Source organism: Podarcis liolepis (genome assembly GCF_965112155.1).
Source record: "Podarcis liolepis genome assembly, chromosome: 1".
NCBI classification, from domain to species: domain Eukaryota; kingdom Metazoa; phylum Chordata; class Lepidosauria; order Squamata; family Lacertidae; genus Podarcis; species Podarcis liolepis.
In genome coordinates, this window is record NC_139554.1 from 130,102,602 (window position 1) to 130,129,399 (window position 26,798).

Sequence of the window (26,798 nt, forward strand, 5' to 3'; positions counted from 1 at the left end):
GAAGAAGAAGAAGAAGAAGAAGAAGAAGAAGAAGAAGAAGAGGAGGAGGAGGAGGAGGAGGAGGAGTTTGGATTTGATATCCCGCTTTATCACTACCCGAAGGAGTCTCAAAGCGGCTAACATTCTCCTTTCCCTTCCTCCCCCACAACAAACACTCTGTGAGGTGAGTGGGGCTGAGAGACTTCAAGAAGTGTGACTGGCCCAAGGTCACCCAGCAGCTGAATGTGGAGGAGCGGGGAATCGAACCCAGTTCACCAGATTACGAGTCTACTGCTCTTAACCACTACACCACATTGGCTCTCATGCTGGAGCTGACTGAAAGAAAAATCCTTAGACAGAGCAAGTAAATATACATAGGATCAGGCTGTAAAAAAACACAAGTCTTCAATTTTTGAAAACATCAGTGTTTTGAGAAAATATGGCACAGAATATGTCATTATAATTAATGGAAGAAACTGAGATATGTGTACCACACAAATTATGATGCATATGTTGGGCTAAATTTATTCAAGTTTGTTAATTACGTATTTACTATTTATGACTCTCTAACCTGGTACATTAAATTATTATCAGATACATGGTAAAAAGAACCCTTCAAAATGGTCGCTAATACTTTTCGTGGAGAACTTTGTGCAAGAGTCCCATATCTTGCAATAAAATCACATCTCTTAGCCTGCCAAGTTCAAATGTTTCTCGTCTGTCCCTCTCTCTTAATATCTGAAAGAAAATGGGCCACAAAATACTGCTTCTATTCCCCCAAGATTGGAATCTTGCATCTCAAGGGCTTAGATTTATTTTCTGTATTTTCCCTCTCTCCTCCTGTTGCTTATACAGTGGTACCTCGGGTTACAGACGCTTCAGGTTACATACGCTTCTGGTTACAGACTCCGCTAACCCAGAAATAGTACCTCGGGTTAAGAACTTTGTTTCAGGATGAGAACAGAAATCATGCTCTGGCATCGGGGCGGCAGCAGGAGGCTCCATTAGCTAAAGTGGTGCTTCAGGTTAAGAACAGTTTTAGGTTAAGAACAGTCCTCCGGAACGAATTAAGTTCTTAACCAGAGGTACCACTGTACTTCACACCATTCTGAATGACCTCAACTTGTTTTTGTAATAATTTAATTAAAAAATTTGAGAATCAAACATACTAAAAGATAGTTGGTAACTTGCATATGACTTTCGGTTTGAACCTAACCTGTTGATTAATATAATAATAATAATAATAATAATAATAATAATAATAATAATTTGTACCCTGCCCATATGATTGGGTTGCCCTATCCACTCTGGGTGGCTTCCAGCATATATAAACCCATAGCAAAACATTAAATCTTAAAAAAGCTTCTCTATACAGGGCTGCCTCCAGATGTCTCCTAAATGTTATCTCCTTGACATCTGATGGGAGGGCATTTCACAGGGTGGGCACCACTACTAAGGCGGCCGTCATGGGTTATGAATCCTTTTTGTTTGTTTTATATCTTGCACAAGCCAGTATAGGGAGAGACTAGTCTCAAGAATATCCACTGGGTGTGCGGAAAGGCAGCAGATTACATTGACCGAGACAGATCAGTAAGGAGAACGTCTATTTCACCAGCAGCCATAAGCATGGAAGTCGGCTGATTAAGACACCGAAAAGCTTAAGGCAAAAGATTGACATAATTAGGACAAGTGAAAGTGCTGTAATCGGCAGGGGGAAATTGACTCTGTAATCATGACATTGGTGGTGGTGGCGGCTCATATTTATTCTGCCTCAAATTTGCTCCGCTTACGAGTCAGAAGCTGATCCCGACCCCTTGCCAACATTGCAAGCTGGGAGGGAACCTCTCCCTGCCACTTGTGGTCCTCCCCCCCCCAACCCACTCCCATCACCAGCAGCAAATACTTTGCAATCAGAGCCTTGCTGACAATTTCGCTGATGATACACGAGGGAGATTGAAGCTCGTCATCTTTCACTTTCTCTATCTCCCCACTTCTTCATATTGCAGACGACTGGCCACCCCGAAGCATAAACAGGGCGGCGAAGTGGTTGCCATCTTTGATCTAAGTAAAGGTGATTCAATCAGGTGAAGCAGGGGTTCAGGGAGAAACGGGGCTGTTTTTAGGTAAAACAACTCTGCCCCCTCTAGTAGCCATGGCCAGTTGGCCATTGTTTCTCCACAATGTCCCTTAAAAAACCAGGTAGGCAAAGGCCTGGTGACATGGGAGGTGTGTACTGCTGAACTTCTGCCCAAAAGTCCTGCCAGAAAACAAGATAGCAACCCTAAGTGAGGAGATTTGAGGAAGCATGTCTAGGTGGTGGACTGACTGAAAGTAATTTGAATTTGACTTGTCAACGTTTGAAATAGGAATAGCAGCCGATTGTGCAGTTGCGCCTGGGGCAGCAGAGACTCTTTGCATTACTGAAACTGCTATTACAATTAAAAGGTGTTCCTCCCCCCCTCCTCCACCCCACAATTATTGACCTTGTACACACACTGGACACAATCTAGTACAAAATTAGGTGTGCTTAAGCAAGTTCAAATCAATTGGATCAAGGACAACTAACTAACTTGGTGTTGGGATGGAGTTGTTGCATCTTGAACTATCTTTGGTCGTAAAGAAAAACAATTGTGCTTATTTACAGTGTTGCCAAGTGGCTAGTGTTGAACCTCAGAACGTTTGGTCTTAACTGTGATGCCTCTGTTAAGCAGGCAAATAAACACTGTCTTTATATTTATATTGAGAGACACAGGTGGAGCTGTGGGTTAAACCACAGAGCCTAGGGCTTGCCAATCGAATTCCCGTGATGGGGTGAGCTCCTGTTGCTCGGTCCCTGTTCCCGCCAACCTAGCAGTTCGAAAACACACCAAAAACTGCAAGTAGATAAATAGGTACTGCTCCAGCGGGAAGGTGAACGGCGTTTCCATGCGCTGCTCTGGTTCGCCAGAAGCGGCTTAGTCATGCTGGCCACATGACCCGGAAGATGTACGCCGGCTCCCTCGGCCAGTAAAGCGAGATGAGCGCCGCAACCCCAGAGTCGGCCACGACTGGACCTGATGGTCAGGGGTCCCTTTACCTTTACTATATTTATATTATTATTATGAATTAAATTTATATGCCACTTTTCATCTGAAGATCACAGGGTAGCTTACAGCATAAAAACAAAAGATGCATAATATTTAAATGAATTGGCTATATGCTACAGAACCATGACCAGATTCAGAGACATTTTAGTTTTAATGTCCCACTATACTGAGTGAGACTTCCTTGACTCCTCCAAGCCATCCTTCATATGCTTGCCATCCATTCTAAAGGCTATGGTGTCTTTTGATAACTTTGTTTTCTTACTATATTATTTTCACTCCAACTCATCTGCAGGTGAATTTCAGACAACAAATTTTCTTAACGAGATGGATTTTATTTCTTTTTGCAGTTGATGCTTAGTAAGATGGAACTAAGAGGAACCGCGTTAACGTGTTCAATGCCTGGTACTCATGTTGTCAACAATCTAGATCTTCAGCAAGGCAAACCTGAACCCACCAAGTGGGAACTAAAAATAATAATTGTTAAGTTGTTAAGACATTTGAATCCAAATAATCACCATATGATGAGATGTTAAGTCACCCAAACACGGTTAAGTCATCCAAATACGCAACGTACTTCAGCTGGGGTTGAATTCATATCCAGAAGAAGCTGATTCTATGTACCCTTACCGAGTTCAATAAGCTGGATAGCTCATGGTAGATTTTGACTTGACTCAAGCTATTTTTCATAATTCCCTGCCTTCAAAAGTGTGAGTGACGTCTAGGCTGATGAGAGCTCAGATACCAAGAAGTACATTTTTCAAAGGCTCTTAGGCACTTATCTTCCAATGAAATTAATAGGTGTCAGACACTTGAGTGTCACTCTGGCATCAAAAAATTCTACATCCACGCAACTAGTATCATAATGTAGCCCTCTTCATTAAAAACATGTAATCAAAGTGTCACTGGATTTAGAGGAGCCATATCAAGGGAATCAAATGAAATTTGTCAAGACTCTCCACCACTTCTGAATTTCCTGCCAGTATGACCAATAGGAGGGAAACACTTCCAAGAGATTAGAGCAGCTGTGCAATAGTGGAACAGGAGACCATTCCCCAAAGCATTTCTCTGCAGAAGCTATGCGCTACAGAGAAATTGTATTATGCTTGTCTACTATGCCCACAGATCGTGAAGCTGAGGCTCCAATACTTTGGCCACCTCATGAGAAGACTCCCTGGAAAAGACCCTCATGTTGGGAAAGATGGAGGGCACAAGGAGAAGGGGACGACAGAGGATGAGATGGTTGGATAGTGTTCTTGAAGCTACCAGCATGAGTTTGACCAAACTGCGGGAGGCAGTGGAAGACAGGAGTGCCTGGCAAGCTCTGGTCCATGGGGTCACAAAGAGTCGGACACGACTAAACGACTAAACAACAACAACACTATGCCCACTGACCATATCTACAGTCATACCTCATGTTGCATCTGCTTCATGTTGTGACTTTTCGCCTTACTTCCTGCGGCAACACGGAATTACAGGAACGGGTTACTTCCGGGTTTCGCCGCTGGCACATGCGCAGAAGCACTAAATCGTGCCACACGCTGCGCAGATGCAGCGCTTCGAGTTGTGGGCATTTCACGTTACGGACGGGCCTCCGGAACGGATCCCATCCGTAACATGAGGTACTACTGTATCTTGCCTCTGGCCTTGGTAAACACTCAAACATTGGGTGTTAACATTTGCACAGTGCCTAAAAAGTCCATGGTTGGTATCCAACATTTCCCCCAACTCTCTTCTGCAGCCCACTACACCTCCCCTCCAGAGGGTTGGGGGGTCCTTTGGAGAAGATGGGGGGGCAGCACAGGGTAGGAGAGGAAACAAAGTGCTGTTGCATCAGTGAAACACCACTAGTGCTCCTTTGGCTACAACCCCATAAGTCAAACTGCACAGTCATTTCCCAGATTGTGTGGGTTAACATCTATTTAGGGCCTATGCAGGACCTGTGAGAAGGCAAGGTGGATATCCTTCAAACCTAGAAGCAGTGAAACACACTAAAGGAATGCACAGAATTCTGCTACTGGGTCACATGTAGCCTATGGGACACATTTGCCTAACTTAAAAAGGCTTTCTCAAGTAGAAATAAACATGGACAACACAGAGGTGGTTTTGCCTTTTGTCATATGTAGCACCCCAAGAGTAAAGATGCCTGCTTAATCCCCATTGATCTTCCTGTTATATTACCTAACACAACTGAGCGGCCCAACAGATCACAGCATGGATAAAAGGAAAATGGGAAAAGGTGAGGACACAACAAACTGGCCATCTCCTGATGGAATCAAGGCATGAGGAATCAGGGAAGAGACCCTTGATAAATGATTATGAGGGTAAAGCTCCAACAAAGCTCCTTGCCAACAAAGGTCCGTATAGTAAAAGCTATGGTTTTCCCAATAGTGATGTATGGAAGTGAGAGCTGGACCATAAAGAAGGCTGATCGCCGAAGAATTGATGCTTTTGAATTATGGTGCTGGAGGAGACTCTTGAGAGTCCCATGGACTACAAAAAGATCAAAACTCTCCATTCTGAAGGAAATCAGCCCTGAGTGCTCACTGGAAGGACAGATCATGAAGCTGAGGCTGCAATACTTTGGCCACCTCATGAGAAGAGAAGACTCCCTGGAAAAGACCCTGATGTTGGGAAAGACGGAGGGCACAAGGAGCAGGGGAGGACAGAGGACAAGATGGTTGGATAGTGTTCTCGAAGCTACCAGCATGAGTCTGACCAAACTGTGGGAGGCAGTGGAAGACAGGAGTGCCTGGCGTGCTCTGGTCCATGGGGTCACGAAGAGACGGACATGACTAAACGACTAAACAACAACAACAAAGCTCTAATTATGCTTGCGTTGTACACTGAAAACCATTGGTCAATAGTGTCTTAGGCCATCACCCGCTTCAGGTTAAAGTTCAGCAGATCAAATAACTTTTGACCACTTTGCCCAATGCTTTGGTCAAGCAGAGCCCAGGCCAACTCTTGCATGGAGACATCAGGATTGCATATTAGGCTCCTCCTGTACTCAGACACCTTTCGATTTGGGTGTTGCTTTCTATGTGTACCAGAGGAGTAGGAAATGTCATCTGAATACACTCTTGACTCATTCTGATTGCAAAATATTGCAGTGAGACAAAGATGCCTGGGCAGAGTATCAGCTGAGGAAGCAAGAACAAGTTGTAGCTTGCTTTTTATTGTACTTTTTTTGCAACGAAAGGAAAGAAAAAATAAAACCAAACCATTGACCGCTCACATTAGCCATAAGAACGTTCTATCAATCCTAATTCAAACATAGTGATATAGGCAGCCCATATGTCCAAATAGGCATCTAAAGAAGATTAATGATTATAAACCATATGTTGAAACCTAGAAATGGCACATGAGATCCGCAGTAGTGGAGGGTGGGTGATTGTCCCTTCCAGCTTTGCAATGCAAGTCTCTTTTATTTTAAGATAGAATATCAGCCTTCCTAAGGAATGATTAAAACAAAAATAATAAAAAGCCAAGCAGCAATCTTATGATTACCTTGAGTACAAAACTGCTTTGCCAAGCAAGACACAAATTTTGAAATGCTATGCTATGCTATGTTTTTTCTTAAATCCACTATCTAGTCATATCTTCGTTTCCTTGCTCCGAAGCTTTAAAAGCTATCTGCAATTCAATGAAGATTAGTCAAGCCAGACTGTTAGCTTCCTGCAGCAGAGTCCAACATTCTGTAGAGCACTTAGCAAAATTTCTTTAATTCTCATGTTGTCACTACAAATGGCTTCACCTATGCACATACATATAGCCACAGATAAAGATGTTTTAGAATTAAAATGGTATCTGATGAACCCTTGGTCGAAAATTAACCATTTAAACTTTTGGAGGAAAATTAACTCATCGTGAATTGCTGCGAAAAACAGTCCAGCATCATTTCACAATTTCTGAGATCCACACGTTCGTTACTTGATGGCTGCACCATTAAGCAACTTATGTGAATGCAGACAGAATACCACAGAAAGAACTTTCCTATCACTAGACACAACACTGCTCAGTAGAGCATTTCGTACACCCAGCTGCCAGCCATCATATGTAGAGCAATTCAGCATGGAGGAAGTAGATAAAAGGTAAAAGGACCCCTGACCATTAGGTCCAGTTGTGACCGACTCTGGGGTTGCGGCGCTCATCTTGCTTTATTGGCCAAGGGAGCCGGCGTACAGCTTCCGGGTCATGTGGCCAGCATGACTAAGCCACTTCTGGCGAACCAGAGCAGCGCACGGAAACATTGTTTACCTTCCCGCCGGAACTATTTATCTACTTGCACTTTGACGTGCTTTCGAACTGCTAGGTTGGCAGGAGCAGGGACCGAGCAACAGGAGCTCACCCCGTCACAGGGATTCGAACTGCTGACCTTCTGATCAGCAAGTCCTAGGCTCTGTGGTTTAACCTACAGCGCCACCCGCGTCCCTCATCAGGAGAAAGTAGAAGGGAGGAGGAAATTTGCCCCAATAGAACTTTCCCTTTCCCTCACTGTCCTGCAATTACTGTGTCGCTGGCAGGAAGAGTTGGTGGTTGTGTTAACCCCTTCCAACAATTCACTAGACAGATGAGTTCACTGGACAGTTGCTAGGAAAACCACTGTTTCCTCCAACAAAGCAGCTGGGCACTAAGTAGAGCTCAAGCGTGGTAGGATAGTGAGGCTGACTTGTATCCTAAGTGTTGAACAACATGAAGAGGAAATGTTGGTGCACCTTCAAAAGTTGCACAAAGGGGAGAATTTTAGTGGGCGTGCTTTTCTTCCATTATAGTTCTGTAGCATCGGACTGAAGTTCTCCTTACTACACACTCACACTGTACCTGAATTTCAAAGCTCCATTCCTAGAACAGTCAGATGAGACAAGGCCCAGCATGTGGGATATAGAGCATTTGCAACTGGGAAGGCATCTGTGGCACTAAGCAAGTAGAAAAGGGGGCAAAAGGATATCTAAGGGCAGCCACAGTGATTGCAACTAACCTTAAATACAGATGTACACCTATCACAAAAAGATATCATATGGTCACTAAACAAGAGGGAGGGTGTGTTTATTTCCCCCCTAAAGTGATTGATTTTGGCTTTGGGGGCATCCCAAATGCTTTGATGTGCAGACGTTTATTCTTTGGGGAAGACAAGGGGAATCTGTACATAGCTGCGGATCTGGTTCGGAGCTTCAGAATATACTTTGGAGAGACGAGTACAGAACAGGCAGCAGGTATTACCTGCTCTCGTGTAATTTCAAGCATCAAATTGGTGGGTCTCTTGAACGACTGGAGGAATCTAATGAAAGGCTTGTGGCCAAATAAACAAGACCAGCCACAGAGCTAATTGCCAACACAGCTTGCCTCAGCCAAGCCATTCCAGTAATTCATATTTTTGGAAAGATAGTGATTGGCACCAAAGGGAAGGAGGTACCTGAATTGAGGGGATGTAGGAGATTATTACTTTTTTTTAAAGATACCTACCTGACACTGAACCATTTGAAGAAAGCATTTTTGCAGCAAGTTTCTGATCAATACCTCTGGGATCAGCAGCACATCTTAGCCCCCTGGCTGGCTCTTTGATTTTAAAAGGTATCTGTTCTTAGTAAAGAGATAGCAAAAGCTTCCACTGAATTGGCACCCAGTGTTCAAAAGGGTGATCCTAGGAACTGAGGAACCAGTCTCCGATTTTCTGCCTGCTTCTGCAAGCTCCAGCTTCATATGCAGATTGATGGGAGTATCTGGACCAGGGGTCAGCAAACTTTTTCATCGGGGGCTGGTCCACTGTCCCTCACACCTTGTGGGGGCCGGACTATATTTTGAAAAATATAAATACCCTGCAAGCTGGTCCCGCAGCTGCCTCCGGACCCGGGAGAGGAACGCACTCTGCACGCGCTCAGGAGCACGTCTTGGTGCCGCCCGCTCACCGGCGTTGTTGATGAGCAGCAGCCGCTCCATTGGCCTGTCCCCGTGGAGCTCCCAGGTGGCGTGCACCACGTGCTGTGGCCCGTTGTCCAAGGCTAGGTTGGTGGGCAGGCCGCGCACACAGAACGCCGGGCAGGCGGCATGCAGATCGCCCTCCAGCTGGTCCAGCCTGGCTGCCAAACGCGCCACCAGCAGTAGCACCGAGCCGGGCATCAGCAGGTGTGCCAAGCTCTGGCTGAAGCCCCACAACACACCCATCACAATGCCCAAGGCACAGCCCAGACCTGCTGCCTGCCCGCCGGACACTCCGTCCAGCCAATCGGAAGCTGTATCAGTGTCATCGCCCACCCAGAGGCATCTGTGGCTTTGGATTGGCTGCAGGAGCTTTCTGCAGCCAATCTGAAGCCGTGCAGCGTCGCGGAAGTCTGTCCCCGCGCAGCAAGGTGTCCGCTGCTTCTTTTCAAGGAAACGCTGTGCCGCGCTGATTTAGATCAGCGAGGACTGACCGAGTGGGTGGCAGGGTCAGTGGTCTGGATTTACGAGCTTGCTGGGCCGCATCTGGCCCCCGGGCCGTAGTTTGCCGACCCCTGATCTGGACAAAGCACTTTCTTAAAGATATAGTAGATCGACTGGCTGACCCTTATGAAATATGAGTGGCTGGACTTTAGCTCATGCAACATAAGACAAGAGTTTGATCAGTGGGCTCAGTGTCTGTTCCGGCCAGGTAAAGTCTTTTTTTTTGGGGGGGGGGCGGCATTTTTATACAGGACTCTAAAGCTGTTTTTGAACTGCTGCTCCACAATTTACACACATTTTTAAATTGTTCGGACAAAAGGAGGAAGAAGTTTACCCTCCAGCCAATGCTAATGTTACAGAGAGAAGGTCCAAGGATCCACCGTTCCTCAACTCCTTCCTCTGATCTTCAAAATGAGGACAGCAGATCCATAACTCATGGATTCTGGCTGAAATCCCTGAATGGTTTTAATGATCTTACAAAACAATAAATACACAACAAGGCCAACTTAAGCTGGTGCTTTAAAAGTTATACCTTTTCTGCCTGTGTGACATCCTTCTTAACCTGCAGTAGCCTTCCTTGGATAAAGATGGATCAGTCATCAATAAATGTGATATTTATACCAGGTGGGCATCTTGCCTCACAGGGAAAACCTTCTCAATTCAGTTACCTGTTAATTTACTTGCCAAGTCATCACCATTTTATTTTCTAAATAAAAATCCATCTATCAGGCAAATCAATGAAGACTTACAGCACTGCAAGTCGGCACAAAATCAAGCCCTTAATCTAATTTAGGGGAGCCAGTAAGATGATCAGGCCCATCGCTTCAATCACTTTTAATTAAGCTTGCTTTCTCTGAACGGCAACTGCAGCTCCCACTAAGTTTAGCTGTCGTCCTTCTGTTACCATAACTTATTTCAATACCTGAAAGACCAGGCTAACATCCCTTGTTGTGTGATGTTCACACTAAATGCAAGCTGTCCTCCCTCTGTGAGGGTAAGTGGGAAGGACTGGGGTGAGATGCAAAACCAGCTGGGATAAGAGAGTTATTAATAGCATGTGTGCTGATCACCTGGAAGAGGTTAAGTTCCCAAAACCAGAAGGCATGGAAGAACATGGGCAGGACACACTAAAGAATGCCATGGGTCCCATATAGCTACAGAGAGCTCTGTGCCTGGTTGTGTTTTTTTCACTGTCATCCCCGGTTGTAAAACATCTAATTACCTAATGCAGAGGAACAACTTCAGCTCTGCAATGTACTTTACAGTAATGGCTAGGAATGGGAGCCAGAAAGTCCTTGGCTCAAATATTGATTCAGCCATGAACTAGATGGCATTAGGAAAGCCACTCTCTCCCTACGCCCTTACCAAACTCCTTGCACCCCATGCTGTGCAATGCAACATGAAGATAAGACCTACCTTATAAAATTATTATAAATATTGTTGCAATGATGCATATGAACCCCTCTAAGTGCGATATAAATGAGAATTCTAATAATACTGATAGTTCTTGCTGTTGCTATTACTACTACTACATAGCTTTGGGAGAAGAAAAGGCTAAGGAGTAAGGTAAAGGTCAAGGGACCCCTGACCATTAGGTCCAGTCGTGACCGACTCTGGGGTTGCAGAGCACATCTCGCTTTATTGGCCAAGGGAGCCAGCCTACAGCTTCCGGGTCATGTGGCCAGCATGACTAAGCTGCTTCTGGCGAACCAGAGCAGCGTACAGAAATGCCATTTACCTTCCCGCTGGAGCGGTACCTATTTATCTACTTGCACTTTGACGTGCTTTCGAACTGCTAGGTTGGCAGGAGCAGGGACCGAGCAACGGGGGCTCACCCCATCATGGGGATTCGAACCGCCGACCTTCTGATCAGTAAGTCCTAGGCTCTGTGATTTAACCCACAACACCACCTGCATCCCGCTAAGGAGTAAACCCTCCACAAATCCAGAGTGGAGTCCCCAAGATGGTTGGATGGCGCCATGTACGCCTCCTTCCGGCAACTCCTGAAGCCAAGCTGATGCCAAATGTATTGCTCTGTTTTCCTTTGAGATGGACCACGTCAGTGAGGCTGAGATGATGGTCTTGTCATCTGGGAAGCCCAGGACCTCCATACACACTGCCCAGGCTTGTCGCCCAGGGAGGTCACTTTGCTGCTGCTAACGCAGCAGTTTGACTTCACCCCTGAAGGCGCACTCCATTGCCTCTCGAGGCAGACAGATGCCAACACCAACACAGCAAGCTGGCACATCCATCTAACTCAGTACTGTTTCCACAGATTGGCAGCAGCAACACAGGACCTCAGATGGGATTCCTGTCCTGCCCTACTTGAAAATTCCAAGGATTGGGAAGGGAATTTGGTTCGACTTTAGAAAAAATGTTTTAAGAATGAGTATTGATGTATAAGTATTGATGTTTAAGTTTGGATAAGGTAAAATTTTAAAATGAACTAAATTAAATGAAAATAAGGTTAGCAAAAATAAATTGAGGAAATGGATGAAAGAGAAAAAGTAAAATAATAAGATGTTAAATTAAATTATTAAGTTAAAGCTGAGAAATAAGTAATAAGGATTTGCTGAGCTAATAATTTGAATTGGAATACAAGAAGGGAAGGTGTGAGGAGGTCTGAGAAATAAGTTAAAAGAAATAAGCAATTGAAAGGTTATGTGTTTTTAATTGTTTTTAAGTTTTACATTTTTGTATGTTTGTTATATTTTTCTTTTTGTTTGTTTGTTGTGGTTGTTTATTTTTTTTGTGTTTCATTATAGAAAATGCTAATAAATATATATTTTAAAAAAAGAAAATTCCAAGGATTGAACCCAAGGCCAAACAAAGCATGTTCTACCACTGTCACTAATCCCCCAAATGATGATACAGTACTAATAATACCACTACCACTCGTTTTGAGGTCACACTCGATTTCCCACAAAATTCTCCCTAACTACTAAATGGTAATACAATCTAATTCCCAGTATCCTCCTTGATTGGCTGCTGCTGCTGCTGCTGCTGCTGCTGCTTCTTCTTCTTCTTCTTCTTCTTCTTCTTCTTCTTCTTCTTCTTCTTCTTCTTCTTCTTCTTCTTCTTCTTCTTCTTCCATTTATTGAATTTATATACCACATAGAGCTCTTCTACTTCACAAGGAGAATTGTGGACTTTGAGAGACCAACTTCGACTTCACTAAGCACTCTTTCATTGCAACTAAGAGTGGCATCTGTTTGCCTATGGAAAGCATGTGAAAATCCACAGGGAGAAAATGTTTGCAATCCCTCCTGGTGGCGTGAGGACTGAAGGTTGCATATTCTATTGCCTTGGATAACAGCTGGAGCTCTGACAGGGCGTTGGGAGTGGGAGGGAGGGAGACGGGGGGGGGTGGGGTGGGGGCGGATATGAATGTATGAATGACCTGCCTGGCTCCCTTTTCACCAACAGGGGTCCCAGAATTTGTAACAGGAGCTTTCAGGAGGATGGCATGGAGATAATCTGTGAAGCTGGAGGTACAAGGAACGGGGGGCTAAAAAAGGAAACATGAAGCTGCCTGAAAGACTATCTTGGGAAAAATGGAATGGAAGCAGCGTGTGTCTTGAGGAGTCATCCCCAATGTCAAAGGAGAGCTGGAGATGGACACGTACGCATGAAATGGAAACCAAAGGACATAGGTAGGCTGAAAGCTCCCTTCTATAGACTTCACCAGTCAAATGACAATTGTGGCACAAATTTTCCCTTCTCCATCTCTCCACACCTCATCTGCATGTGGTATGAGCTGCCTACTCTCCCATTTATTTCTTTAAATTCAGATACTTGTTTTGTATCGCTGGCTGTGAAGAATCCAGAGTGCTGTCTGAGTGCCTCTTAGAAGGGGAACATGCGCCTACCGAGTTTGGAAGAGCTCTAACCTGCAACTGCCAGGACCTTTGACCCTTAATAGAAGGAGGACCTTTAACACTTCAGAACCACAGCATCTGGCCTGGGCATGGACTGAAAACAGCTGCAGTCCTTTGCCCAATGGCTTAGCAGGGAAGTAGGGAGAGAGGGGGAAGTGGGGGTTACAAGATTTCAAGAACTCTCCAACCAGAAAGAACTTTTTCATCCTTTCTTGCCTGGGGCCTGATGCTGGTTTTATAGGCATGGAAGGGGGCTGACCAGAAAAGCCTCTGAAATATGTGAGCGTGTGAACTAGACAATATCACTATTCTTCTTACAGCTAGCATAGTACAAGAGGTTCTTTTTATAACTAGAAACCTGAGGGAGCAGAAAGGCACATTGCCTTTCTAAAAAAAATCTGATAAAATGATCTAATAGTTGCAATGTAAATAGGAAAGCCTTTTGCCTACCGTTTCTTAAAATGAACGCCCTTGCATCTTGGCACCTTGCACCCTCCAAGCAAAATATGATGTGCGCAGTCCACAGCATCATGTCATTACAACATGAAGGGACCCGGGTGGCGCTGTGGTCTAAACCACTGAGCCCCTTGAGCTTGCCGATTGGAGGGTTGGCAGCTCCAATCCCCACAACGGAGTGAGCTCCTGTTGTTCTGTCCCAGCTCCTGACAACCTAGCAGTTTGAAAGCACACCAGTGCAAGTAGATAAATAGGTACTGCTGCGTCAGGAAGGTAAACAGTGTTTCCGTGCGCTTTGGTTTCCGTCATGGTGTTCCATTGCGCCTAAAGCGGTTTAGTCATGCTGGCCACATGACCCAGAAAGGTGTCTGTAGACCAACACCGGCTCCCTCAGCCTGGAAGCGAGATGAGTGCCACAACCCCATAGTCGCCTTTGGCTGGGCTTAACCCTCCAGGGGTCCTTTATGTTTGCTATTACAACGTACTACGGCAAGAATTGATGCTTCTGAATTATGGTGTTGGATGAGACTCTTGAGAGTCCCATGGACTGCAAGAAGATCAAACCTCTCCATTCTTAAGGAAATCAGCCCTGAGTGCTCACTGGAAGGACAGATCATGAAGCTGAGGCTCCAATACTTTGGCCACTCATGAGAAGAGAAGACTCCCTGGAAAAGACCCTGATGTTGGGAAAGATGGAGAGCATAAGGAGAAGGGAACGACAGAGGACGAGATGGTGGGACAGTGTTCTCGAAGCTACCAGCATGAGTTTGACCAAACTGTGGGAGGCAGTGGAAGACAGGAGTGCCTGGTGTGCTCTGGTCCAGGGGGTCACGAAGAGTCGGACACGACTAAACGACTAAACAGCGGCAAGAAAGGTCCCTACCAAAGTGTGATGGAGAGCACACTTTTGGTGGACAACCTGCAGACCCAAAGGCTGTGACCCTCAGCCTAATTTCATGTGGGTGGCAAGGAGGGGTTCTCCTGCCTACGTCGGGCCCCACTTGCCAGATGCCCTACAACAGGGGGCAGCAACCTTTTTTGGCCGTGGGCCGGTCCACCGTCTCTCAGACTATGTGGTGGGCTGGACTATATTTTTTTTTGGGGGGGGGGGAATGAACGAATTCCTATGCCCCAGAAATAACCTAGAGATGCATTTTAAATAAAAGGACACATTCTATTCATGTAAAAACATGCTGATTCCTGGACCATTCATGGGTCGGATTGAGAAGGTGATTGGGCCGCATCCACCCCACAGGCCTTAGGTTGCCTACCCGTGCCCTACAACCACCAAAGTGGCCCAATAAATCGCTCCAGAAGAAATGCCACAAAAAATGGTAGACCATATTGTGAGAAAATTCCACCACGAAGATTTGGCCTGGTGGTGGGAAGTGATGAGAAAAAGAAAAATCTCAGAAGCCGTTTCAGAAAACTATCTTCTGGGAAATTTTACACTGGATATAGCAGATGTTTTTTAAAAAATAAAAATGGAATAGAATTGAATGGATGAGCAGCGGTGTGGTTAGGTAAGCATAAAGAGAAGCTTCTAACTAAGCATACAGAATAATAATAATCTGTACCAGAGTAATCTAAAGCAAATTGCTTCTTTACCCAACATATGCAGACATAAATGCTTAAAGGGGAGGGGAGAGGGAAAATAATTAATTATAAAAAGTGTCCGGGGAGAGGAAATGGATTGAAAAATTGACTCTGAGTTATAAAAATAAGTAATTTTGGCGAACTTGCAGGAGGCTTATTATATTAAATAAACATTATTACAGCGAATGAGTTGGGGAGGGTTATGAAGTCTTGGGGTTGGCAGTAAGCATTCTCTCCTGTTGCCTGAGGCCCCAGTCATCCTCAGATATTAATCTTCTAAAGTACTGTAAATGCTGAAGAGATAAACACTTGAAATATGAAAATGTTTCTCCGACCCCCTACCCCCACAGCCATAGACACAGTGACCCTGTGTCAACCCGAGATATTTGCTAGATGCCCAGACATCCTGCGCTTCTCTCTAAACCAGGTTATTCTGTAAGTGATACGGTTGCTTCAAGGCTTAGCAGCAGCAACAACAACAACAACAAAGAAAAACGTGTGCAAGAGTCAAGTCCAAGCCAGGAATGTGTGTGTTTTGTTACACACATACTCATCGGTTTTGCTATCAAGAGGGTGGGTACGGGGGACTATGAAGCAGGGGTGGAATAATACTTTTATCACCAAATAAACTGTGCAAAGGACACACACCGACCTCGCCGCATTCTGGTACTTAACACCCCTCTCCAAGCCGAGCTCTGAAACTACTGGGGTGGGGGTCTTTAAGAAGCAGGGCATGGGGGATTGGGGGGGGGGGAGCAAATTTCACTTCTTTCCACTGAACACACTTCATTTAGTGTTAAAAGTAGTACCCCCCCACAACAAGCATATATGGTTTCTCCATGCGACATTTTGAAGCATACAGAACAGTAAGCATTTTTGTTGTTGTTGTTTAGTCGTTTAGTCGTGTCTGACTCTTTGTGACCCCGTGGACCAGAGCACGCCAGGCACTCCTGTCTTCCACTGCCTCCCGCAGTTTGGTCAAACTCATGGTAGTAGCTTCGAGAACACTATCCAAACATCTCATCCTCTGTTGTCCCCTTCTCCTTGTGCCCTCCATCTTTCCCAACATCAGGGTCTTTTCCAGGGAGTCTTCTCTTCTCATGAGGTGGCCAAAGTATTGGAGCCTCAGCTTCAGGATCTGTCCTTCCAGTGAGCACTCAGGGCTGATTTCCTTAAGAATGGATAGGATTGATCTTCTTGCAGTCCATGGGACTCTCCAGAGTCTCCTCCGGTACCATCATTCGAAAGCATCAATTCTTTGGCGATCAGCCTTCTTTATGGTCCAGCTCTCACTTCCATACATCACTACTGTGAAAACCATAGCTTTATAGCGGCATATATAAAAACACACATGGACATAAAGCCATGTTGCGCAAATTGGTTCTTTGTATAAATCTTTTCATAGAAAAGACATAGGTGGCAACTGTCCCAAAATCCCAATTATTCAGTTTCCTCTACCAACGTATTGGATGAGTGATAATTTTGTATGACATATTTTGACATGCACGAGCCTTAGAAACCTCTCCGGGAAAAGGTTAAGTTGGAAAGGATTGGAACAGAATGTCTGTATAGAGTTCTTCCCTCCCCTTGCCCGAGGCTCTGATATTTCAATTCAACACATTCAATTCTGCCCTCCCCCCAAGATCTCCAAAACCAGATCCCAGATTCACCTGGAAAGTCGATCACCCAGAAGCAGTGGGGATTTAGTTAGAAAACAAATCTTTCCTTTAACCACCGTGAAAGGGAATTCTGTGCTCAGTGGCATGTCAAGCTGTGTTCCGGTTAGGAGTTACTCAATGAGAAGGTCAGACAAGCTTTCCTGAGACGTATCTTCCCACCGCTGCAGGAGAACATAATAGGGGGTTTGGGGCACATTCACGAGGGGAGAAGATGAGAGGCCCAACAGTCCAAGGCCAGTCCCCCAGAACCTTCAAAATCTTCTTCAAATGCACTGGGGTTCTTTGGCAGATACCATATTTTTCGCTCCATAAGACGCACTTTTTCCCTCCTAAAAAGTAAGGGGAAATGTGTGTGCGTCTTATGGAGCGAATGCAGGGGGGAGGCAGGCAGGAAAAGCCCCCAAGAGCCGCACACAAGCTCTGCGCGGCTCTTGCGGGCTTTTCCCCAGGAGGGAGAAGGGCCGAAGCCAGTCAGTCCCTTCTCCCTCCTCGTAGAAAAGCCCACAGGAGCTGTGCGCTCCTTAAAGGCTCCTGTGGGCTTTTGCCGGAGGTGGGGGAATTGCCATAGCCGTGCGCAGCCTCTCCCGGCAGGAGAGGCCGCGCTCGGCTAAAGAGGAGGCCAAGACAGCCAGCGGGGTCCATCCTGCTCGCTGTCTTGGCTTCTTTGCTCTTTGGGGCTGGGGGGGGGGGTTCTTGATTTCCCCCTCTAAAAACTAGGTGCGCCTTATGGTCCAGTGTGCCTGATGGAGCGAAAAATACGGTACTTAAGAGCTCGTGCACAAGAAATGTCGCATGAAAAGTGTTCCTTGAAAACAGAAAGTTTGAAACGCACTGCTGCAAACAAAACAGCCGAACCAGCCAGAAGTCAAATTAACCAGAAGCGCTCTCCTTTATATACAAAACACACGTTCCCTTATTTCTGATCCGCCAAGCAGGAGGCGTTTGCTATCCTCCCATTCAAAAACCAGTCTTGTTATCTCTCACCAACAAACAGCAATCAAGAAGAAACATCAGTCTGGTTTTCAAAAATGCTGCCTTTTTAGTCAAGAAAGATCCACTGGAAAACTGAGGGGAATGAATTGGGTTCATCAAATTCCCACGCTCATCACATACAGATGTTACAGTGATCAGTACTAGCGTGTGCAGGCAGCTGGCGGGTGTGTGTGTGTGTGAAATTAAGCAGTGTGAAGGATTTCCCTAAACAGCAGGCCCACTCCTAGTATCCTTGGATCCTTGGTGTAAAATCTTAATGCATGTCTATGGAAACTAAGCAAGTCCAGGCAAGCATTTATTTGAAGCTAGCAAACCTCTCCTGTTCTTTCCAGGTCCCATTTTGGAAGTTTGCGGAAGAGGGGAGCATCCGTCTAGTCTAGTGCAAGAAATGGGACCTCTTGGCAAACCTGGGTTTTCTTCATTGCGCCAGAACTCATATTGCTATGGCCTTACTAAAAAAAACAACCCAATGCTTCAGTTCTTTTGCCCATGAGCCCGTGCCTCTGTCTTAGAAAAAGCATAACATCTAATGCTAATTTCAGGAGTTTAGTCCTCACCCCCCTTACAGGCCCATGTTGAATTCCAGGCTTAGGGATAAATGTACAATCACATAGCGGAAAAGCTGCCCGGTTCCAATTTAGCAACTACAGCTGGAGAGAAGATACCAAAGGAGTTCAAATAACCGTGCCAAGTCCTGCGGCCTGAGTTAGGAAGTACGGGCCAGAGTTGCAAACTCTTCTAAATATTGGGAAATTCAGAGTGAGATATTCAGCTCAAAGCTTTTCCAGAGCCATTTCAACAGAAAAGGAAGATTGTTCGTTTTCTTTAGTTAGGAGAATACCACCATTCAACACGCCAGGTCAGGAAAGACTGCATATTATATTAAACTGAATACTGCTTGATGACAAAAGCACCATGTATGTGGACAGCTCACATATATCACAGCCATCTCTTTGACATGCAATGACTTAACTTGCAGCAAATTTGCCCATGTGTCCATATTCACTAATGTGATTTCCTGGGAGGGCTGTACTATGTATCCCCCCCCCCCAACATATAAAACTGAATGACAATCTCTGTCTGAAAGCAGTGTGGCATCTCTTCAACCGCATAATAACTCAGAATCCCTATTCATAGAATTTTAAAGGTATGTCATATTTCAGGAACTTATTACTTGGTTCCATAGTTCGTGCGTCATGCATTTCTTCCTTCTGGGATTACGTGAATTGGCTTACCCGGATAGGCCCCAATGCCTGGTCCTGAATGGCCAGTCCAGGTGTTTCTCGAATGAGAAATCCATGTAAATCCTGTAGATGTGTCGTGAGTCCAACCACAAATATCTCCAGGAAGATCAAAGTTGCAGTTGAATCCCGCAGGGATCTGGAAATCTGGTAACAAGAACAGAACAACATAAAAACAGGATTAAAGGAAGGCCAGTCACAGAGAAATGCTATTTAATAACTAACATAGTTGGCAAACCATAAATAGCTGAGGAAGTATGAAGTCTCTGCCATGTGTGCTTGCATGCTCTCTTTCTCTCTCATGATACTTTTAACATGTCTCATGTTTCGACAGCTTTGGGAATCAGTCTTCTGTTCCAAATCATCAAAATGTACATGCCCATATCCCTCAGCTAAGTAAATATAAGCAAAAGCACCAAATGTTTCCATTCTCTTCTTATCCTCCAGAAAACCATACCCTTCAAAATGTCAAGGCTGTTCTCCAGCTGCCCTCCACCACTCTATTGTGGGGAGAGAGAAAGAGAAGAAAAGAACGGCAAGAAGCCTCAGTATTTCTGATTACTGAATAATGATCAAAACACTAAGATTCTAGCCCAAGATGGTAGCCTGAACAGTAGCAATCTTTGGAGCTCTAGAATCCTTCTTGCTTCCTCGGTACCGAATCCTTTCTTGGGGGCGAATGTTCGGTCATTTTCTGCTCATTTGATTTCAGAACTGTCTTTGCTGTTTCTGTTTCTGCGTTCTGGTCTTCTTAGTCCACAAATCAAGTACGCAGAGCAGGACTAAGAGACAGCTAGTCAGATTGTGAAGAAGGCTAGGCATTCAGAGACCTTGCAAGATGATGCAGCGGTACTTTTGCAAACTATTGCTGATTAAGGTGTCTGTGTCAAATCTGCAGGACTTGGTGAACAGGTTAAACAACTGATATGGTAGAGAGGACATGGGGGGGGGGGTCAGTAAAATGGAGGCCACCAAAAAACCTACAGGCACATAACACTACTCTCAAGCCAAGTATTAGGAACAATTTCAGAACTTGGGGGTTCAGGAGCAAGGAGAAGAAGGGAATGCTAGCAATCTTCTCTGTGAGCTCCTGACATCGCTGAATGATTCGCCTGAGGGCCTTTATAGTGAAGATTATCAGGTTCCGCGCTAAAGAAGATCGCTTAAAGTGTGCAATGGGTAAGGATAAACTGAGCACTGGCAGAATCCTGACCTCTCCAGAATACGTGAAAGAGTTAGTTGAAGCCCAACATATGAAGGATAAAGCTGGTTCCGATCCATACTTATGCAGGTATGCCTTACGTTAGTGAGAAACGCAAATGACTTGATCCTCCACAGATTTCAGGCTGGTTCAGTGCTCCTTGGTTAAGCAGAACATCTGTTTTATCTGCGTCAGCACTTCTGCAAGGTGTCTGCCTGTGTACATGGCAGGAGGACTTGCAGAAGCGATCCGATATGGGATAGAAAGCCATCCTTCAGAACTGGCCCTCCCATGAAGGACAGAACTGAAGGCCAAACCAGATGTGTACTTGTTATGTAGCAGACAGCAGATGCAGCATTTTTCCTTAATAAATAACAGGGGTAGAGGACTCCAATTCTCACTGTGTAGACAGTGCAACTCCCTGCCATGGGGCTTGGAGCCTTAGAGGGGAAAGTCCTCATTTATACCAACGGGGACTTCTTTTCCATTCCAATCTCAGTGGGGGAGTGAAGAGAGACGACTCCCCTTACATGAGCTGCCTTCTTAGTGAGAATCTGAGTGAGAAACACAAGTTGTAGCTGCAGGCTACTTGGGAAGGACAAAAAAGAGAGTTCTCCCAGGCCATGCTTGCAGCAAAGCAAATAGCTCTCCAACACTGGAAATCACGGACCACACCAAACACAGAAAAGGAGGTGCAATGCCTACCTAGTGCAAGAAATGAAACCCTTCCAACTCAAGAGTTTGGTTTGCTGGATACCATACACAACCCTAATTCTATATTGAATGTATAAAATGGCTGCATAGCGGAAAGGTATCTACTATTGCTATAATAAAATAAAATAAAATAAAATAAAATAAAATAAAATAAAATAAAATAAAATAAAGGAATGAGTGGAATGAAGGGAGAGAAGGCATAGGATGGAGAGAAGGCGCTGAGAGTCTTTATTGTAGAAGAAGAGTTTGGATTTGATACCCCCACTTTATCACTCCCCTTCAGGAGTCTCAAAGCGGCTAACATTCTCGTTTCCCTTCCTCCCCCACAAAAAAACACTCTGTGAGGTGAGTGGGGCTGAGAGACTTCAGAGAAGTGTGACTGGCCCAAGGTCACCCAGCAGCTGCATGTGGAGGAGCAGAGACGCGAACCCAGTTCCCCAGATTGCGAATCTACCGCTCTTAACCACTACACCACACTGGCTCTCAGTGTAAAGGACTATCTATCTATCTATCTATCTATCTATCATCTATCTATCTATCTATCTATCTATCATCTGTCTATATCTATCATCTATCTATCTATCATCTATCTATCTATCTATCTATCTATCATCTATCTACCATCTATCTATCTATCATCTATCTATCTATCATCTGTCTATATCATCTATCTATATCTATCTATCTATCTATCTATCTATCTATCTATCTATCTATCATCTATCTATCTATCATCTATCATCTATCTATCTATATATCTATCATCTATATATATCATCTATCTATATCTATATCTATATCTATATCTATATCTATATCTATATCTATATCTATATCTATATCTATATCTATATCTCTATCTATCTATCATCTATCTATCATCTATCTATCTATCTATCTATCTATCTATCTATCTATCTATCTATCTGCTGCCTCTCTGCTCTAAATAAATAGACAAACAAATAAAGAAATCCCTGCATGTAGAACACTAGCACGCCAAGGAGAAGGTTAGGCTGAAACATGTCAATGTAAATTACCCAAATAATGTGGATGCTCCCAGACCATTTGATAAATGAGAATGGAAGGGAGCATTCTCTCAGAAGCTACTCAAGGCAATCTCTGGATAAGCTCTGGTCGATATAGGTTGAACATAAATACATCAGTCATCTTTTTTTATCTTTTTTTAAGCAACCCTTAACAATACAGTAAATCAATGCAGCATTTTGTGAAGTCACTCACTCCTTGCCATTAAATAAGATCAGACTTCTGACCAAGCCTCTCTAGAGCTTCAGCTGTCACTAGTAATATCATCCCGCAATCTTCAGCTTTCCTGGCTAAGAAGCTCGAGGAAAAACAACAAGGATCACTTAGCAGCAAACTCATTATTGACAACAATATAACTGGAATGGCCAGACTGAAGCTCAGGGCTTAGCTGTGCTCTCAAGAGCTTCGAACCTGACTGCTACCCAACTTGAGGAAGAAATAGTTCACGAAACAATTTGCTCTCTCCCAGCCAAGGGGAGGGTAGGGCAGGAGCCAGGGAACATGGTAAATTTTATAACCACCAGGGCATGGGTGACGGCAGGTGCGTGGTATACTGCCGGGACCACATAACACCGGTTCTGAGAGATCTGCATTGGCTCCCAGTACGTTTCCGAGCACGATTCAAAGTGTTGGTGCTGACCTTTAAGGCCCTAAATGGCCTCAGCCCAGTATACCTGAAGGAGCGTCTCCACCCCAATCGTTCAGCTCAGACTCTGAGATCCAGCGCCGAGGGCCTTCTGGCGGTTCCCTCATTGCGAGAAGTGAGGCTACAGGGAACCAGACAGAGGGCCTTCTCGGTAGTGGCGCCCGCCCTGTGGAACACCCTCCCATCAGATGTCAAAGAGATAAACAACTACCTGACATTCAGAAGACATCTTAAGGCAGCCCTGTTCAGAGAAGTTTTTAATATTTAACGCTGTGCTGTTTTTAACACTTGATTGGGAGCCCCCCAGAGTGGCTGGGAAACTCAGCCAGATGGGCGGGGTATAAATAAATTTATTATTATTATTATTATTATTATTATTATTATTATTATTATTATTGGTGACATTCCTCATGGCCCTGGCATGACAAAAGCAGCATGTGTCCTGGCCCTAGGACTGGGCAAGCTCAAAAGAGAGAACGTGGCAAGACATATTGGTGATAGCTCTTGTCAGGAAGACTGTATCTTCCTTGGAAATGTGACCTGGGTCAGTGGAGGATGGGGAGCAAGAGACTCCCAAACTGAGCAGTGTAGGAGCTGTGGGATTGTCGAAAGACAGGTGCGAGGTAGCAGGCCAAGAATCTGTGCTCACCACACAGGAAATGGAAGGAAGAGGTGGGGTGGGGTGGGGGGAGGAGGGAGGAAGAAGCCGCCCAAGAAACCCAAAGTTGTCTCCTGAGAAAATGAGAGGCACAAATACAAGATGAGGGACACCTGGCTTGAGAGCAGTACATGTGAAAAGGATCTAGGAGTCTTGGTTGACCACAAACTTGACATGAGCCAACAGTGTGACGCGGCAGCTAAAAAAGCCAATGCAATTCTGGGCTGCATCAATAGGAGTATAGCATCTAGATCAAGGGAAGTAATAGTGCCACTGTATTCTGCTCTGGTCAGACCTCATCTGGAGTACTGTGTCCAGTTCTGGGCACCACAGTTCAAGAAGGACACTGACAAACTGGAACGTGTCCAGAGGAGGGCAACCAAAATGGTCAAAGGCCTGGAAACGATGCCTTATGAGGAACGGCTAAGGGAGCTGGGCATGTTTAGCCTGGAGAAGAGGAGGTTAAGGGGTGATATGATAGCCATGTTCAAATATATAAAAGGATGTCATATAGAGGAGGGAGAAAGGTTGTTTTCTGCTGCTCCAGAGAAGCGGACATGGAGCAATGGATCCAAACTACAAGAAAGAAGATTCCACCTAAACATTAGGAAGAACCTCCTGACAGTAAGAGCTGTTCGACAGTGGAATTTGCTGCCAAGGAGTGTGGTAGAGTCTCCTTCTTTGGAGGTCTTTAAGCAGAGGCTTGACAACCATATGTCAGGAGTGCTCTGATGGTGTTTCCTGCTTGGCAGGGGGTTGGACTCGATGGCCCTTGTGGTCTCTTCCAACTCTAGGATTCTATGATTCATTCTTTTTGCTTCCCTTGGAGTACGAACGCTCAGGCTGAGAACAATGTTTGAAACCTTCGCAAGGGGCAAGTTGTGGCTCTTGGCCAAACAGACATACTTTTTTTGTCTGCTGATTTCTCGCTTGGGGCCCCTGCGCATCCTTTTCCATGTAGGATAATAATATTGGCCCAGAAAATACCTGCGTTCTCCAAACAGCCATCACCACAGTCGGTTGCTTCTTCGTCTGTGGGAAACTGAGTGGTGGTCTCCTCACTCCTCAAGGTGGGCTTCAGAGTCTCCGCAGTGGACTTGACATCTGCATTTAAAAGAAGGCGGGGGAAGGGGGGGGGGACAAAGAGTGATCATTTCACTGGATTCGGAAAGCAGAAAGCAGACAGGCTAGCAACATAGCACGCGGTTTCACTCACTTGAGAGAATGCAGCAGGGAATGTGTCCAAACCCCAGTCATGAGGCCTTTTGTTTACAGAACAAAAAACCCTCTGTATTTGTAAAGTTCTTAATTACACAGTCATACACCGGATCGTTATGCTAAACTGTTCCTCAGAAAACCTTTGTTGTATGGAGCGCAAAGTTCATCCTCGCTTTCTGCCTGTGGGTGGACGATGCAATCAGAGGGTTCTACAGTGAAAGGGTCGATGTGGTTTACCTTTGAGGAAAAGTCTTGCCTTACACAGGGAGTTGGGAAAAGATCAGTTTTGCTTAATTGAATTGCCAGTCAGCGAGCCTCAGGACCCTAATTTGCTGTCCTGGAGGTAAAGCCCAAGACTAGTCAGTTGCTATGGGCCTAAGCACCAGCTGTTCTCTGCTTCTGTCAACACCCCAATCCTTGAAACCGTATTTCCTTATGGCACTCTGCATCTCAAGCATCCTGAGACAGTATATTGGCAAGAACTGTTGCACTCATGCGAGGTATGAAGCAACGGGAAGAGAAAGAGGTACCGTATTTTTTGCTCTATAAGACCCACTTTTTCCCTCCTAAAAAGTAAGGGGAAATGTGTGTGCATCTTATGGAGTGAATGCAGGCTGCGCAGCTATCCCAGAAGCCAGAACAGCAAGAGGGATCGCTGCTTTCGCTGCGCAGTGATCCCTCTTGCTGTTCTGGCTTCTGAGATTCAGAATATATTTTTTCTTGTTTTCCTCCTCCAAAAACTAGGTGCGTCTTGTGGTCTGGTGTGTCTTATAGAGCGAAAAATAGGGTAGATATTTAGAGGACCAGTTGCCAAGAACTGAGGTGGCCATGATTCTATGCAGACAGAACAAAGCAGTCAACGCTAGGATCCTGCAAGGATATCAACAAAAGGAGTGATGTTTATCCCAAGCACAGGAAGCACACCGTGGAAATAGACCAGAACTAAATTTTAACCGTCAGAATAATGGATTCAGACTCACAGCACTCGAGTCATGAAACTTAACAGAAATGCTTCCTTATGTGCAGGATAATAAGGTGAGGGAAGAAAAGTTTCTCACATGCCGCAGATGTCAACATGGCTCAAGTCCCTTGTAAAGCTTGATTTATGGATGTAGAGGAAATAAAGAATTCTTTCATGTTTGGACTCCAGTGGACAACAATCTCCTTTGTACTTAGGTTCCTACTGATTTTGGTTTGGGTTTTAAAAAGCAAGGAGGTTTGCTACAGCTTCGTGAAAATTGAGATCACAAGGCAACACATTCTTTTCCCTTCTTTACAGAAACGAGACATGGAAAAGACCGGCAGCCACATAAACACCCTGAACATGGCAATGTAAAGGAACAAGTCACTCAACACCATGGATGATGCAGCTACAGAAGGGAGCAAAAGAATTCCTAGTGTGCTGTGACTCTTTGCCGAAACGCATCTGGCTTCACACTTCAATTGTGAACTTTATCCCACTGCAACTTTTAAAAAAAGACCCCATGAAACTACCTAATGGCAGGTGTCATGGGCAATTTAAGCCACAAATGAATGAAGTTAAGATCAACAGTAACTTATATTACAGGCACTTACTGCTTCACTTAAGGAGAGAATTAGGCTGGAAGAGCATTTTGAAGAATCTCATTATGCTCCCAAGCTTAGAGGAAGTTGGTGTGATACAAGACCGTTCAAATGCAATGCCAAAACAAACATCAAAGATGTTGTGATATGGAAACAGGAATTCTGAACTAAGGAAACACAAATTCTGTGAAAGAAATAGACTATGAAAATCAATGTGCCTGGTAAGAGTTTCATTGCTTTGCATAAATGCGTTCAAGGCTTTTATCATGTGCTCAATTAACTGAGTTTTTGCATTGGTTTTGGGACTGATGAAAGGGAGAGAGACGTATGGGCTAAGTCAGAGGCAGGTGGACTTTAAGGAGAGGAGAATACACATGAGCCATGTGGGTCAAGTGAGAGAGTGCATTGCAGACAGGTGTTAGTAAA

At 44.9% G+C, this 26,798-nt stretch overlaps 1 protein-coding gene across 3 annotated transcripts in view; it reads right to left on the bottom strand.

The window, feature by feature from the left end:
* NRP2 (neuropilin 2) overlaps positions 1-26,798 on the bottom strand; it is a 238,472-nt gene that overhangs the window by 75,486 nt on the left and 136,188 nt on the right. For all 3 annotated transcript variants that reach the window (XR_014518665.1, XM_083472896.1, XM_083472897.1), the window contains exons 11-12: positions 24,579-24,695; positions 19,323-19,475 (exon numbers count right to left, since the gene is read on the bottom strand). Coding sequence is in view for 2 of the 3 variants with exons in the window: in XM_083472896.1 (XP_083329022.1) it covers positions 19,323-19,475; positions 24,579-24,695 (270 nt within the window). In the remaining variant the exon portion in view is untranslated. The remainder of the gene's footprint in view (positions 1-19,322; positions 19,476-24,578; positions 24,696-26,798) is intronic.